At 39.7% G+C, this 16,535-nt stretch overlaps 1 protein-coding gene across 1 annotated transcript; it reads right to left on the bottom strand.

The window, feature by feature from the left end:
- Positions 1 to 10,791: 10,791 nt before the first annotated feature.
- Abd-B (Abdominal B) lies at positions 10,792 to 16,292 on the bottom strand. The gene is made up of 5 exons (XM_068297686.1): positions 14,599 to 16,292; positions 13,804 to 14,015; positions 13,482 to 13,686; positions 12,522 to 12,736; positions 10,792 to 12,459 (listed from the first exon to the last, which is right to left on the bottom strand). The coding sequence occupies exons 1-5, from the start codon at positions 15,368 to 15,370 to the stop codon at positions 12,271 to 12,273; spliced, it is 1,593 nt and encodes a 530-aa protein (XP_068153787.1). The 5' UTR covers positions 15,371 to 16,292; the 3' UTR covers positions 10,792 to 12,270.
- Between the last annotated feature and the right edge of the window lie 243 nt (positions 16,293 to 16,535).

The following is a 16,535-nucleotide window of genomic DNA, read 5'->3' as shown; positions in this document are numbered from 1 at the left end:
ATTTATTCAAATCATACCCCTTTAATCGTTGCCGATTTCAGTGAGGATCTGTATAACATATATGGATACTCAAATGCTTTTAAGTGAAATTTTACTTAGCGGCACTTCCTGTCAAATAATTGATAAATGGTTGACATGTATTTTGTGTTCCAACTAATGCAAAACTATGCACTCGAAAGTGTCATTTGTCGTCTAGAATATAACAAGATGCAGTCTCGAAATTGTGTCGTATTGAAAAACATCTGGAAACGTTTTCAGACAATTTCAACCACCGCTTTCCTGTGGCACATAGAAAAATATCTGCCTACCTACCTACCTACCTACATATGATGTACATAAGGGTACGAAACTCACCACATTGAACTATGGTGGCAACGACCTTAGCTCCGCCCATTTTATAATGGCCTCTGTTGCCAGGGCGACGCATGCGCACAAAAGACAAGGCAAATGAAATGGAAGGAGATGGAGGAGAAGAAGAAGAAGAAGAAGGGAAAAGGAAGATACATAAATATGTACGCAGCGTTCCGGGGGATGCGACGGGATCGGCATGGGCACGCTTTTCCGTCGCTGATTTTCATTTTGATAATTTTATTCAAACGACAAGCGCTCAATATGGAAATGACTCTTGGGGCCGACACTCCACGGTCCACATTCTAGTCGGGCAATTAAAATCCGAATGGCTTTATGATATTCCTCAGTGCTCTTCGGAGCAGACGACAAAGGCGACATCTTGGTTTACCTCTCGCTCTCGCCTTCCTTCCCACGATGAGGGGTCTCAAATTTTATTGTCTCGCTGCAATGGCGCTGCCTAGCAGCTTCCCCCTTTCCCCTTGATGACCCTTTTTAGGTCCGCTTCGTGCAGCACTGCAACATGTGGCATTAATTATGCGGCGATAATGTCTTGCTTTGTTTGTCAGAGTTTTTGGATATTGTTTCGTTTTATGAAAGTGTCAGAATAAATTACATTATTTTTAAGCCCATACCCCATCCTGGCCGGTTTCCAAGGAATTGATAAGACGCCGAGCGAAAGAACAATTTTCATGTGCATATGTCGCATGGGTGCCCTTAGCTTTGAATTTTAATGAGCATGGGCGTGATGGCATGATGTTTCTGTCTCTCTTTCATATCTCTTGGTCGGCCTGCCTGTCTGCACGTGGAGACAGACACAACATGGATAAGGGGATACATATTAATGTGCTTTTCAAACATATTCCCATTAATTTTTGTCGCCATTTGCTAGACTGGTAAATGATTCTTAGCACGCGATCTCCTGCTTGTACGGATTCGCCCCCCTTTTTGGCTTGTTTCTTTTCTAGGGGGGCAATTAATTTGTGACAGAACATCATTCTGCACGTCGTCAATTGGATTTTATTATATGTATGTGTTCAATTGACCCATGCGGGGGTGACAAGGACGGGGGCGGATATATGTACATAAATGTTACATCATCTCAGAACTTCGACCCGCACTCTAGGTGTCCAGTTCCAGTTTCCCTATAACCCCTTCCAATGCCAAATGAATCTATAGCTGTGCATGCTCTCTCTCTGTCTCTGTCTCAGGTTGTCATTGTTCTAGCCCAAATATTTTGAGTCGTGGGCACTTTGGGTTGTGACCATAAATCACTTGCTTTCGCCGATAGCGATACCGATGCCCAACCGTCATTAGAACCGTTGTCCTATTCTCTATGGACGTGGTCGAGTTTTGCGTCATTCAGCTTGCATTTGTTTTGCTTCCGTGAAGGCATATGGACATGGTATCATAAATCTTTCAAGCAACACGTAACCCTTTTTCCAGTCCTTTTCTACCTGCATATTTTCAAAAGAATTATTGTTGGAAATTTGAATTCCATACAATAGACAGCCATAGAGGAAACATACTGCACACGAAAAGTGCCCGAAACACTTCCACATAAATAAACAAGTTTTGCCACTTAATGGAATGGCAGATCTCGAATTTTTAATGAAAATTAACCAACACTTTGCCTGAAATTCATTTGCATGTGAGAAAACTGAAGTCATAAGTGCTAGATTTTAAAATGTTGTGCAAATAATAAACACAAATTCGCTGGCAACGACACTAACAATCAGATCTCTAAGATCTTGCATAATCTTCGTTCGAAAATAACTTTTAGTCAACATATATAAAGACTTTTCCATTAAGTTTGTGTAAAAGATCGAGTTGAACGACCTTAACCCATTTGATATCCTTTCTCCCCCCATGTAATATCAAGTTAAAAGAAACTGTGAAGAAATATCAATAATAGCTACTTACCAATTGGAATTTCCCGTTTGGATTGACAGAGACATTGTTTACATGAGCCAGAGAGTTGGGCATACCAAACTTTCAACGTTTTCACTTATTTATCTCGAATGTCAAAAACGGCGACCACAAATCACTTTAATTGAATTTACGCCCAGCGAACACGAGAGATCAACCAACCGCGAGATGAACGACAACGCGACGAAACTTTTGCAAAGGGGGACAAGCAACGAACCGGACAACGGACCAGAGACTGGCACTGGTATTGGTATTGGTTACGAGGGGATCCCAACACAAAACAACGCACAGAGAATACAGTATTCTTAAGAACATATTCGCCTCGAAACGCACACGCAAAAATGTAATCCACATTCACAATTGGCCGCCCGAACGCGCTCGATGGGGGCCAAGCGCTACCCCGTGGTAGTAGTCCAAGTTCTTTGTGATGATTATAATTAATTTTGGTCAGCGCACACGAAGCCTAAACCGGCTTGATTTACAACCAGTTTCTCTGCCTTGCCGTGCCGTGCCGTTCCATTCAGCGCTCTCCGATGTGTTCCCTTTTTTTTTTCTTGCTCGATTTCAATTATACACAATTGGAACCACTTTTCGTTTTCGTTGTTCGTATTTTGTTTTGTGTTCTTTTGATTTTTCCCATTGAATGGCCGACGCAGACAATGGAATTGGATGGCAGCCATGACGGGAATGCGACATCATTCTGGACAGACGTTTTTGAACAATTGAAAAGGCGACACGGGATTAGGTTTTGGTTGGGCTCCTTGTGTGATTGTGGATGCTGTGGATTGATATCAATCGTTGGCCGGTTTGACGGTGAATGGAGCAGGACGTCTGCCTGTGTCTGGTTCTGGGCGACGCGGCGTCGACCTGATAGCAAAGTGTCCAAAAAATAATATTTGCTGTTCAGTTTGACACAAGTCGGTGGCAATGGCTCTGGCAGAGCGGCAGAAGCAAGCAGCGCGGTCGGCGCACGAAGTGCCATTCGAGAGACAGAGAGACGAGAGACACAATCGAGAACAGCAGAATGAGAATATATGTATGTACTACCTATACATATATCAGATACAGACAGGCCGAGTCGCGAAGAGCTGAATGCGGGAATGGATGCAGCGGCAACAGGACGCAGTGGAGCAAAGGTGTCGCTGGCGACGGTGGTTGAGTGCGTGCGTCGGTGAGAAGATGCACGGGGAGTTGAAAGAGAGAAGGATGAAGATGATGATGATGATGACAGCGACGCGTCGCTTTTGCTGGCATTACCAACAGTGGAGAGGCGAGTCGAACATGACACAAAAAGGTCGTAAACCCATGACGGCAGCAAAGGCAACGGCAACGGCGACGGCAACAGCAACCCCGACAGCAAGCAACACAAACGATGGCAACACTTACATACGAGAACACCAAAAAGGATCGGAGGAGAACGAGATTGAGATTGAGATTGTGTATGAGGATGAGGATGACGATGGGAATGAGAATGAGAATGAAAATGAGCTGCGAGCACCAGCGACGACTAACAAAGCCAAAAGATGAAAAGTCAGAGGAGTAGCAGAAGCAGCAGCGACAGCAGCAGCAGCAGCAAAAGGCAACGGCAACAGCACGACACGACGAGTCATAAAACGCGCGTACTTTCGGCTCTCTCTTTTCAACCCACACAGCTCTCTGTGTTCTCTTTCACACATTCGGGCAACAGCAATGGCAGCAAAACAACCACCATACAATCGCACACACACACACACTCACGCAGACACATGTCCAATCATTTTATATACGCCATTTGCTGTCTGCTGTAGATACATTTGTATCTTTATGTGCGAAACAAGTCCATGCCGCCTCACCGACCCCGCCAAACACACACACACACACACAGTCTTTGGTGGATATTTTGCGTATGTGTCTGAGTATACTCAACTTGGTCTTCAACACTCCACTCTGGCTTCGGCTCTGCTCTTTCTTGCCGCTGACGACATCGACGACGAGTCAATTTTGAATTTCAGTTTCCCATCTAATAATGTTTGTTGTTGTTGTTTTCTTTTCGTTCTTGTTGTAATCATTTGATTGTTATTCTTTTTACATTTCGTTTTTGCCCCTTGTGTGTGTGTGTGTCTCTCTGTTTCACCACCACCAAAGACAACAACAACAGAAGAAGTAGAAGCACCACCACCCATCAATTTTGTGGGGTTCGCTTAGCAGCGGGGAGGAAAGTAAAAGCAACTATTGCCAACGCTTTTCATTTGATTACCGAGTCGAATCTTATTGAATTAGTTACATATTTTTCCCATTCACCATATTGAGTTTATGCATGGAACTCAAGTTGATCAGGAAAATCAGGTGGACATTACGGAGCATCACGACTGAGAGAGCATTGTTGAAGATTTTCATCTGCATCTGCCAATAAGATTATTCTTGCTGAATGAATGTCTGACTACCTTCCTAATCTCTCTTATAATAATTTGGATCTTGGACTATCAGCTTAGTTGCAATCTTTAACAGACATTCGAATAGAATTCCATTTGCCATGTGTGAAATAATTTCTAATAAACTCCAAGGCAGATCAATGGAAAACTCATTTGATGTTTCATTTGCTGTCTGGGAAAAAACTGAAGAGTTTTATTTCAGACTCAGTCAAGATTTTGACTCCAAATTTGGTAAGACAGTTCTTTATACTGAGATAACATCATGAAGACAATATACAAAAAGTATGTGAAACTTGCAGATACTTATTCTAGGCGAGAATACACTTTTTCTTGGCTTAAGATGACCAGATGGCTGAAACTCAACTAACAAGGACAGGTTTTGTGCTCGAAATTAAGAGTTTTGAACTTAAATATCTTGTACAAGTTATAAGGATCATGAAATCATGCTGGAATCAGAAAAAAAGTTCTTATTGTTAGCTAGAATTCTATTTCTTTCTCTCTCTCTCTCTCTCTAAGATAACGCTCAGGTATATACAGTGGTGGTCAGCCGGTTAGACCCTTTTCTTAACTTTGAATTTGATTTTCTCGACTCCCAAGGAAATTAATAAAACAATTTTTTTAAGTTATTTGTTCGTTATTGTATTTAGATGATGAAACGTAATTATTGTCACCTTTCGACGATTTTATTACAGGTGCGTTTGAACAAAAAATACCCCCTCGGATCTTTATGAAAGATGTATTGTTTGACAGGAAATTCAATTTACTTTGGAACCGAGAAAATCAAATTCAATGTTAAGAAAAGGGGCTAACCCACTGACCCCCACTGTAGGTCGTAAGGTAAAGACGACTTAAGGCATGTGCACATCAGAAGGCCTAATACAATTTTTAAAAGTACTACAAAAATAAACTCCCATCAAAGTAACTAAATTTTAGCCAACTGTATCTTATGAAGATGCAAGAATTTTTTAAGGGTGGAAGAGGGTGAGCGAAAGTGAAAAAAAGGAACCCATAACAAAACTGATTTTTGCCAGGGTCAAATATAAAGGAAAAAGAAGATACATACAAAAACCAAGAGTAAACTTTAGGTGGTAGATTGTGTTTTAAATCACAACTTCAACTTAATTTTAGCAAAGATTTAAAGGCAGTTCTTCTGGAAATGGAGAATTATGCAAGGATTCACAGGCCTATGAATCATTTACTATATCTGTATTATTAGTCCTTGTCATTCTACCTGGATCTCAAACATCAAAAGAATTAGATCCACCGAATTCGGTATGTGGAGTGTGATTTGATAAATTACTATGCCCTTTTGCTACTTCGAGGACAAATACTGAGATTTGAATGCGTTAAAAATAATTTGCCTATTTCACATATAATTAATTCGTTTAGGTTCCAGCTTAGAAACAGCATTTGAAACAACATTACCTGTTAGTCCTGATTTGGTTTTTAAAAGTTTTGAATCGAAATGATGAAGAAACCCTTAAAAACATAGGAAAGGAAAGAATAACAAAAAACTTGCAAGGGTATACAAACTTTGACACAGTCGAAGTTAGCCCCGCCCTCTGGTTATCATTAGCATTAGATTCAAATTAAATTAAAAATCTTTATTATTACAAAATTCGACCTGTATTAAAAATTGTTTACTAATATCATCTGTTTTATTGCATCCTTGCAAAAAGGGGATATTTATTGGGCTAAACACATAGAAGGAATATAAAAAGTATATTCATTCACGACGAGACGAGTTCATACAGCCATGTATGTCCCTAAGTCCGTCCGTCCTTCCATCCGTCTGGATGAACGCAAACTCTTTCTAGACTGTAAGAGCTACAGGATTGAAATTTGGTATATACTGTACAGTTTCTATATTGCGGATCAGGTGGATCGGACCACTATATTATGGGATATAACAAACGGCAAAGCTACGAACAGTGATAGCTATTCTTGACTGTTGTAAATTTCATCAAGATTGGGTGACTATATCATATAGCTCCAATAGAAACGATTGTTACCTTGTAAGTCTAGTATATCCCTTAATGACACTGCCATATTTGATCAAAATCGTATAATTATATTCTGAAGCTCTCAAACATGCTATTAAATATGTTGCTACATGGCCCACTTTGCTCCATCTTAAGGTTGTATGCCGTTCTAAACTTGCAAGGATGTAGGCGGCCAAAGTTAGACACGGCTCTATGTTTTATGTTTTTTAATTTTAGCTAAAAACATAAATCTATATGAAAATTATCATGAATCTCAATGATGCAGTAAATGAAAGGCAAAGGCACTGACAATTCTCTTTGAATAGAAAATACCAAGTATAAACAAATCGGAGTTGCTGATAATGTCTCGAAATCGAAGACGAACTGATTGAGTAAAAATTTCAAACTTACCGACACTTTTTTAAGATATTAAAGACTTTTAAATTAACTATTTCTTTGGTACTTGGGTGAACCTATTCTTATCAGCGAGTTGCAGCTAATCGCTGTCGATATAGAAGCTTATTATTACTTTTCAAAATATTTACTCGCGTAAAGTTATTAGAGCGTTTCATTCCTTGAACAAATTCTGGTATACAGAAATGTTTAAAAAACTTAACGTTACTAGAAAATCTTTGAAAACTTAAAATTTGATGAGGGGGTTGTAAACTAACATTGGACGCAATCAACCACCTAAGGCATGGCCAAAGCCAAAGTAAACCAGCCCGTCAGATGCCAACCCAACCCCACTCAAGCCAACCCACTTCCGTTCGATGGGCGAAAGCGCCTCGTTGTACATAACATAAAAAACGCATTAAACTGAACCGAACCGAAGCACTTTAACTCGCAATTTCTGAACCTTCAAGGAGGGGAAATGCCAATGTTTACATAGCGGGGTGCATTTTATGGCATTTCTCTTTTCTCTCGCTCAATTTCTCAGCGGTTCTTATGTACTTTCCATCGAATAGGAATCCGTACTAGGTACATAATACATACATATCTTCGTATACATATCTACACCTCGCCATATACAGGCATATGTATGCGAATGTATCTGCATTTATCACTAAAACTGGAAATCTGTTTTCAACCCCTTGCTTTTCAACCCGATTTGCATAAAATTTAAATAAATGTCAGATTGTCATAGTCACTTTTCGGCTAAAAGGAAATGCCAATTAACTATGCAAATAATTCATAAACATGTCAATATGTTTGCATTTTCTGTATATAACGCTCACATCTTAGATAATGAACTGAAAAATCAATATTAATTGATGAACAACACAAACAGAACGGACTTTAGGAGGAGACGTCAAAGTAGGAGGCATCATTATTGGGAGAATAAGTTAATCATGTATGATATTCAATAAGAATGAATCCAAAAATACTAAATGTTTTTATATATATTTATATATGTATATATACTCTTGATTACAATGACAAGTTGAGTTCATTTATCCTGTCTCACCGTCAAGATCAACGAAAAGTTCCATTAGGCTGGTTAAACTACAGACCTGAAATCGCAAGTGAGTTTCTTAATACTCCTTTAAGGTGATTATTTAACTCAATAACGTCGTTATGTCATATGCTTCATATTTTTCAGTTTAATATGGCTGTTAATGTCATAAAAACGATCGTTCGAAAAATCATTTTGGCCGGGGAAAACTAACTTTACTATCGAAAACATATGTGTCAAGCAGAAGAAAGTGAAGACTACTAACCATTTTTGTTCAACACGAACAGGGAATGGATTATCCTCAACTCCCCCCTCATGGGGTTCGTCTACCAGATTTGCAGCTTTGGCGGGCTGTTCGCAGTCGAAACTACTAGGCATTTTTGTTCACCTGAATAAGGAATGGATCAGCCCCGAGTCACCTCGATGGGGGTTGATCTTGTGAAGACAAAGAGTATAAAAAGGCTGCATAATCTGACTAGTATCATCATCCAATAAGATACAGATACGTGCGCATGACCCTTGAAGTGAACGTAACGATCTCGCAGATCTTAAAGACGAAAGTCGTATTTACGGGCAAAGTTCTATATATTCTAATTAAATTTGCCACAACACAATAATCAATAGATATCAAACGGTTTAGAACCTTCACAAATTGAACTTAAACATCGTAGCAGCAAAGTGCTTATACAGGCCCGCCGAGAGGGGGGTGGTAAAGGTGGGATTCCCACCGGGCCCGAAGTTTTTAGCGGGGCCCGGCTTTTGATCGAAATTTTCAAATTTGGGAAAAGTTTAATATGTACCTTTACAACTTTATCTGAACCGTAAAAGAATGTCACTTGTGTATTATCTACTAATCGTAATCAGGCATTATGAACACGGGCCCGGGCCCAACCTTCAAAAAATGGTTTTATGGGGGGGGGGGCCCGTAGCTTACTACCACCGGGCCCTGATATCTTCTCGACGGCCCTGTGCTTATATCAAGAATGGGTCTACAAAACGAATTTCACATTACATTAAGCCAAATCAAAGTAGGCTAAATGTAAATTTCTAAGAGAATCCACTTGGATTGGGGGACTTCCTCAGAACCACCAGCTGGATTTTTGTGTGGCTTGTGAGAGTAACTACTACTTATTAACTACTTTGGTAGCCAAACGTTAAATCATTTCGTTTTCAAATTTAATACAAAGATTCTGTGAACTGACAAATACCCAGTGATGAATCGAGTATTGCCCATTAAATCAATGCAAAAGCCAAGGTTTAAAACGATGTTGCCATCTTCGAGAGTTGGTCCACGCATCCCAAATTTCATCCCCTACAAATTGTCTCTATTTCTCTCTTTCGTACTCTTTCGCTCTCAATGTGATTTCAGCACATTTCTTTGTCCTACAATGTCCGTTTGCTACATATTTCAGGTATGCAAGGCAAATGTTTTTGAGAGAACTATAAGCAAATTTTCAGATATTGAAAGAATGTATAAGGATATGTTTATGCCAGTGCTGATCTATGGCAATTCAACAAATTAGTCCCACCCTCATACAATTACCTGTTACCAAATAGCTTAAGTTTTTTAATTGATTGATTTTGATTTTCTGGTAAGAACCAACTTTAAGGAAAACTTCAAAAGACACAGTTACATAATAATTTATTTAACCTTATGACATATTCGAAAACAAGACTAGTTAAATCTAGAATTTTAATTATTTAAGCGCTCTAATGTAAATTACCAAAAAGCGAAATGAAATTTGCCAGGATAACTTAGGAGGGCGAAAACCAATGGAAATGATAATGATTAACATTAGAAGTAACTAGATTTTCCAATTGGTTATTGATTTGTTAGACAGTTAAGTTAATTAGATAGTTAGATTGATAGAGGCAAAATGTATTGATTTGAATTGTAGTAGTTGGAATCTAGTTATCAGTTATGGGCAAGTACTTATGTGCAGTTACTTACAATTAGTCTATTTGTTTGATTTAGTTTAGTTTAATTTAGAGCGGGTACATAGTTTTGCATGTGTGTGTGTGTGTGTGTGTCAATTGCTATGAATAAATTCGATATTGAGAGGTCGCACACAGGCCACCAGCCTCTGGCCATCTATGGTCGACAGTAAGTACTTACCAAAATTAAAAAACTAAACATAATAATAATGAAAAACAAAACTAAAAACTTTAAACAATTAAGTATGTGGGTGGTGGGGACTGGAATAAACAATTGTGGATGTTAAATTGTGTATGGATTTTGCATAGATTTTGCAACTTGTTGTATTTTATTCACAATAATTAACTTTTTAAAAAAGAGAATTGCTAATGCTAGATAAAAATTCACTAAACAAACTATAATCGAACATAACATAACCGAGTTTAGACTACAACTTATTAAAAAAAGGGCTTCTGAAATCATAATAATACAAGAACATGAATATAAAGCAGTGGGTGAAATTGTTTCCATTTCATTTCAGATGTATGTATAGGCATTATTATAATATATAATATATATAATAGAATAGAATACAATTTAATATAATATAATGCACGGGGCAAAGCATTAACAAAAATCGACAAAACTAAACTTAGGCATAATATCAGGATTAAGCAGAGTCGATACACATGAAAATATATGTATGCATATGTACGTTTATGTTTATTATATTATGTCATAATATATATATATATATATATATATATAGGTAGCATTTAAGGTATAGATATAGTAATTTACTTCTTTTTTTTTTTTGTTTTGCTTGTTTTGCTTTTTGCTGCAATACACAATTGCATCGATTGCAATTGTTTGTTCTTAGTACTAAGTAGTAGATTATTTCTGTTTAGTTAGATCGAAAGCGATTTCAACTAAATGGAGTAAACATCGAACACACACATCGAAATCTTATGAGTTACTATTTACTAAAATCGAATTTCAACTCCGAGTTTGCAAAACTTTTCGTGTATATATATATTGTATTTGAACAATATACTCTTTAGACGGTTTCACTAAAGGTGGCATGCAACTGCAACTACATACATACATACATACATACATCGGTATCATTTCGCCTGGGAGTGGGCAATTATGTCTTAGTTTATATACAGGAACTTAAGAGTTATCTAAGGACACGACACAAAGAATATTTCACGACGAAATCTATGCTAGTTAGTGACTTGACTCTGTCCATTATCTGCATTATTTTGGATATTGATTTGAGTGTGTGTGTGTGTTGCTTATAAGAGAATGTTAGGAGGGGGGTTTTTCTTTAGTTTATGCAATTTTGAATAGAGTGTCTTGGGGAATTGTTAAACAATTTGTTTTTGTTTTGCTGGGTCTACAATGTGCGCTCGTCGGTTGCAATTACATTTTGTTTTAAATCTACTACATGAACTTTTGTTATTCATAATTTGTTTGTGTGTGTGTGTGTGTGTGTGTGTATGTTTTATGAGTAATATTCATATATTCATAATTTAATAGGTTTTCTTTTTTGAAATAATTAATGCGCGTAAGTTTATGAGAGCTTTTGAGAGAAATACATACATATATATTCATATATATTACGAATTGAAGTGCCATGCATCGTCTAGATATCGATTTCGAGGACTACATCGATATTCACTCCTGCCCGTTCTTCGCTATATATATATATTTAGATTTAACTACTGTCCTAAGCATTCGTTATGTCCGTGGGCTTATCTCTGGAGTGGTTCTTGTCTAAACTGTTGATGCTTTGCCTTTGTCTCGTATGCCCTTTCGTCGGAAATATTTCTAAGAACTGACTTATTAATTAAACCGCATTTAAACGTAGATTTTCCACTCTATTATCTCATCTCCCTTTGATGCTCTCTCTTTTTCTCTATATTTCTCTCTCTCTGCATCTGTTTTAAGTTTCTTTCGATGTCAGCTTTGAAAACAGCGGCGTTAATGCTTTCCTAGGCTGCCTCCTTCCTGGTCCTCCTTCCTGCTCTATCCAATCCAATCCCAATTCATTCAATTCAAAGGATTATTGATTTGTACATTTGGATTTGTTTGTTTCTTTCTTTGCCGTGATCATGGGAAATCCATGATCAACTCATTCTTGATTTGATTCGAAGTGGGATTCGGATTGGCTAACTGCTAGTAGGTGGTGGTGAAGCCCATGGCGCCAGCGCTGCTGTTATCCAAAGGTCACTGGTGCATTTTGGTATGATGTCCCATGCTCAGACCCAAATTCAAATGATGATTGCTATGATGCTGCTGGGCGGCCTGTGCATGATTGTGATTGCTGCTGGAGTTGTTATTGTTATTCTGCTGATTGGCCTGTCGCTGCGAGTTCTTCTTGTTCTTCATGCGGCGATTCTGGAACCATATCTTGACCTAAAAGCGAATCAAAATTTAATCAAAGTTTCTTTATGATGATCCAGCCTATTAGAACTCACTTGACGCTCAGTTAATTGCAGATTTCTGGCCAATTCCCAGCGCTTTTGTTTGGACACATATGCATTGAACAGGAACTCCTTCTCCAGTTCAAGGGTTTGGAATTTGGAATAAGGCTTGCGCTTTTTCCTCACCGACACCTGGCCAGTCCATTCGTGCAGTGCATTGGTCGGCGTGCAAGGACCCACAGCTCCGACTGACAGACCTCCCGAGGCACCTAAAGATCAAAAACGAAAAGTGTGTGAGTAGGGGTAGAGAGGGTGGGAGGGAAGGTAAGTGTCTCTGTCCCTAAACTGTTGCAATCGCAGCTCATAAAGTTTATAGAGAGCAATGAATGAAATTGTTTAGCTATAACCAAATTCAAATTCGACATTTATGGCCTTTTAATTGATATGGCACGGTGAACTGAGCTCAGTTAATGGCATTTTAACAATGGACGATTCATTCGGAAGTGGTTAATGAATGCATTCGTTCCGGCCCATTGAATGCCCCCCGCAAGTTGTTTGCCTTTTAATATCTCATTCAAAATGACACCAAATTATAATTGGCAGACTTTTAACTAAAGGTTTTTTTTTCAAGGAAGTGTTCTAAGGAGATTTAAATTTAAAATCTAGTTGAAGGAACGTCAAATAATTATAGAGATGTGCATCATAAGATTATTGGTTTTTCGTCGTCTAGACTTTTCCTTATTATAATTATATGTATGTATGTATATGTTTTCCTAGAGAGATCTCGCCCTCAGCACCTTTGTTCATAATTTCGATCTGACAACTTTCACACCCGCGCATTAGACTTGCAACCTTAACTAAATATTAGGTAAATAATTTATGTGGTATTTTGCAATACGCTAATTAAACGGCAAACTGGCAATGCGAAAATTTGCTTTTCCCAAGTGTCAACAAGAGGGCGAAACGAATGCAAACTCAAACAAATAGGTATGAATTTAGTTATGCTTGACATACCTGTGCTGGAATAGGTATCGCCCGGGTATCCGCGGAGTCCGCCCGGTGACGAGAAGGTGGGCGTTTCATAGCTGGACTGCGAGGTCCCCTCCACCGACTGTCGCGCCGCTGCCACTGCGCTGACAGTTGCATTGCGGTCATCGGTTGCACCTATGTAGGCCGATGGTGTGGCATGGTTCGGTTGATCACGATAATTGGCCCAGTACTACATTGGAAATGGAAAAGAAGGGACAAACAAATGTCGATAAGAGGAGCACATTGGCATTGAGTTATTTACGAGACGAGACTGGGAGACTGCCCTGGATGGGTGAGTCACACTTACCGAAAACTGGGTATCTGGATAGTATGGAAACATGGGCTTTCGATCTCGCTGCTCCAAATAGTATTGGGAGGCGTGATACTGATTGAAGCCATCGTCATTGTAGGGCCAGGGTGCCGTGTGCCGTTTGACAGCCGAGGCATCCGTTTCAAAGCCGGGACCAGGCCTGATCGCGGGTATATGTAGTGGCGCTAACTGGATGGACATGTTTATGTCTGAAAAACAAACAGAAATCGATTTGTTTACTTTTTAGTTATGGCAATATAATAACATATTGAAACATTTTAAAAAAGTTAAAAGTTATGTTAAAAAAGTTTCAAAAGTCATGAATTTAAGAAGTTTCGTATGGTTCTGGTAGCTGGCATGGCCCTATTAGCCCTATTTCATCTAGTCAACCAAAGTATGTGTGGTCCTCCGATAAGAAAGCAGAACGCTCAAAAAATGATTAAAGATTTCATGTAAACTATCAAAAAATGACTAAAAATTTGTCCAATTTGTTTTTCTACATAAACCTAACTTGGTTTTTGTTTAAATGTTTATCTAGTCACAAATTACACTTAAACAAACTTCCCAAACATTTTTCTGCAATTTCAGAAGAAAGAAACTTCTGCAAGAAATTTTCAATTTTCAACACCAAAACTTAAAATGAAAGTAAAAGAAAGAGAAACGAATTTCACAAACTAAGGGGCAAGTTGTTTGATTTAAAATTGTTTAGAAAAGGGTTTTCAAACTATTTGTTGTCTTTCATTCTATGGGAATTTCGAATCCATGTGATTCTTTGTTTGGACGACTGCTCACCTTCTTTCTGAGAGCTAACACTGGAGGGAGAGACACTCGCCGTTGTCGGCGCCACGATTTGAGTTTGGCCAGGGACAACCGCTGGATTTTGTTGCTGTTGTTGTTGTTGTTGTTGGAGACCTGAAGAGGCGCCACTAGGGACTGTATTTGGGGTCTGCTGCTGCTGTTGAGTTTGTTGCAGTTGTTGCTGATGGTGCGGAGATGTGAGATGCTGCTGCTGTGGCTGTTGCTGCTGGGTAGACGATCCTGTTGGAGTCTGTGCTGGACTAAGGGATCCTCCAACAGGCGTTGAAGGCAGCTGTTGTTGTTGCTGCTGCTGCTGTTGGTGCTGCTGAGGTGTGGGTAAAAGCTGGATGGGCGTTTGTTGTTGCACTGCGACAATTGGCACTGGTGGAGGCTCCTCGTACATGACCGCATGCGTTGGCGTGGAATGTGTGGTAGGTGTTGTCTGCTGTTGCTGTTGTTGTTGCTGCTGCTGCTGTTGTTGTTGTTGCTGCAACACTGAGGTTGGCGTAGACAAGGGAACCGTTGCGGAGGAGATAACAGCATGCTGCTGCAAGTGGGGATGCGCGCTGTGATGATGGCTGGCGGTATGGAGAGGCAGGTGGTGGTGGTGGTGCGGATGGTGATGCAATTGCTGCAAATGTTGGGCGGACTGCTGTAGCTGATCCTGTTGTTGCTGCTGCTGCTGATGTTGCTGTTGCTGCTGCTGTTGTTGCTGCTGCTGCTGTTGTTGTTGTTGTTGTTGCTGTTGCTGATGGTGATGCTGCATGGCGGGTGTCGAGGGATGCGAGGGATGAGAGGGATGGGTGGGATGGGGATGCGGGTGTGGATGTGGGTGTGTATGATGCCCCCACCAAGCCCCGGCAGCGGCGTGCGACCCGACTGCCGAGACATCGTGGGGGTCGTAGAGAGCGCACGCCAGCGGGATGGTTGGGGTTTGGGGAAGGGGTGGAATATTTACGGTTATTTTTAACGCGTTTCAATCAAACGTGGAGTAGGAAAAGAGGAACAGCTCCACACACAACAAACCGCACGCCAGTCCCAGTCAGAGCGGATGGGTAGGTCGCTTGATCGACCCACCGTCCGCAAGACGAAACGTTTGCTCTTTCTGTTGCTCTCTCTCTCTCTGTCTATGCCTCTTGTTCGCTCTTTTGTCCGTTCACAGGCGATTTATTGAAAATTTTATTTTCTTTTTTTGTGTTTTTCGTTAATTAAATCAAAGTCGAATCTTTTGACGCCTTTTGTTTTGGTATCAGGTTAGTTGCGTACCGCACACGCACACGCACTCCCTCTTCCTCTTACACACACTCACATAGGCAGAGACACACAGGCACACGCACGCACTGCGGCAGGGTGAGAGCGTGTCGCTTAGAAAAAGTAAAGAGCGCCGCTGCTTTTCACAATGTGTTCGTATGTGTGTGTGTGTGTTTGTGTGAGGAGCGGGCAAAAAGAGAGTCAAAAATGTTTGTTGTTGCTCAGGGGGCGGGCAGTTGATTTGATCAAAAGCCAGTTGTTGTAGTTGTAGTTGTAGTCACAGGGTGTTCACAGTATCGCAAAATATTGAATTCAAATTGGATTTGCATTTGTTGTTCGAATAAGTTTTTTAAATACTTTTTGTTTCTCGCTGTTGCTGCTGCAATTCCAATTGCAATCACTTTTCACCTTTCGCTTGATTTAATAAATTTTCCATTTTTTTTGGCATTCCATTTGTTGTTGTTATTAATAGTTTAATGCCGGCACAAATCGCACGAGTAATTTAATTTTTTTATTTTTTATATTTTTCTAAATGCGTGTGAGTGAATAAGTTGTTGTTGTTGTTACTGCTGCTGCTGCTGCTGCTGTGGTATTGTTGCTGGTGTTGTGGTTGGCTTTTGCTTTTTTTTTTATGTTGCTGGTCATAAAATTTGATTTTACGACCAAAACAAACAATTAAA

This window comes from Drosophila tropicalis, unplaced genomic scaffold (genome assembly GCF_018151085.1).
Source record: "Drosophila tropicalis isolate 14030-0801.00 unplaced genomic scaffold, ASM1815108v1 contig_859, whole genome shotgun sequence".
Classification (NCBI taxonomy): domain Eukaryota; kingdom Metazoa; phylum Arthropoda; class Insecta; order Diptera; family Drosophilidae; genus Drosophila; species Drosophila tropicalis.
The sequence above is the reverse complement of the archived record's forward strand: the minus strand, read 5'-3'. Positions and strand labels throughout refer to the sequence as shown.

Excerpts from the sequence above, each read along its gene's own strand:
- Abd-B (XM_068297686.1), bottom strand. The coding sequence starts at position 15,370 with ATGCAGCATCACCATCAGCAACAGCAACAACAACAACAACAACAGCAG. Across the intron at positions 14,016-14,598 it reads TGTTAGCTCTCAGAAAGAAG|ACATAAACATGTCCATCCAG; the intron begins GTGAGCAGTCGT and ends TTTGTTTTTCAG. Across the intron at positions 13,687-13,803 it reads ATCCAGATACCCAGTTTTCG|TACTGGGCCAATTATCGTGA; the intron begins GTAAGTGTGACT and ends TTTCCAATGTAG.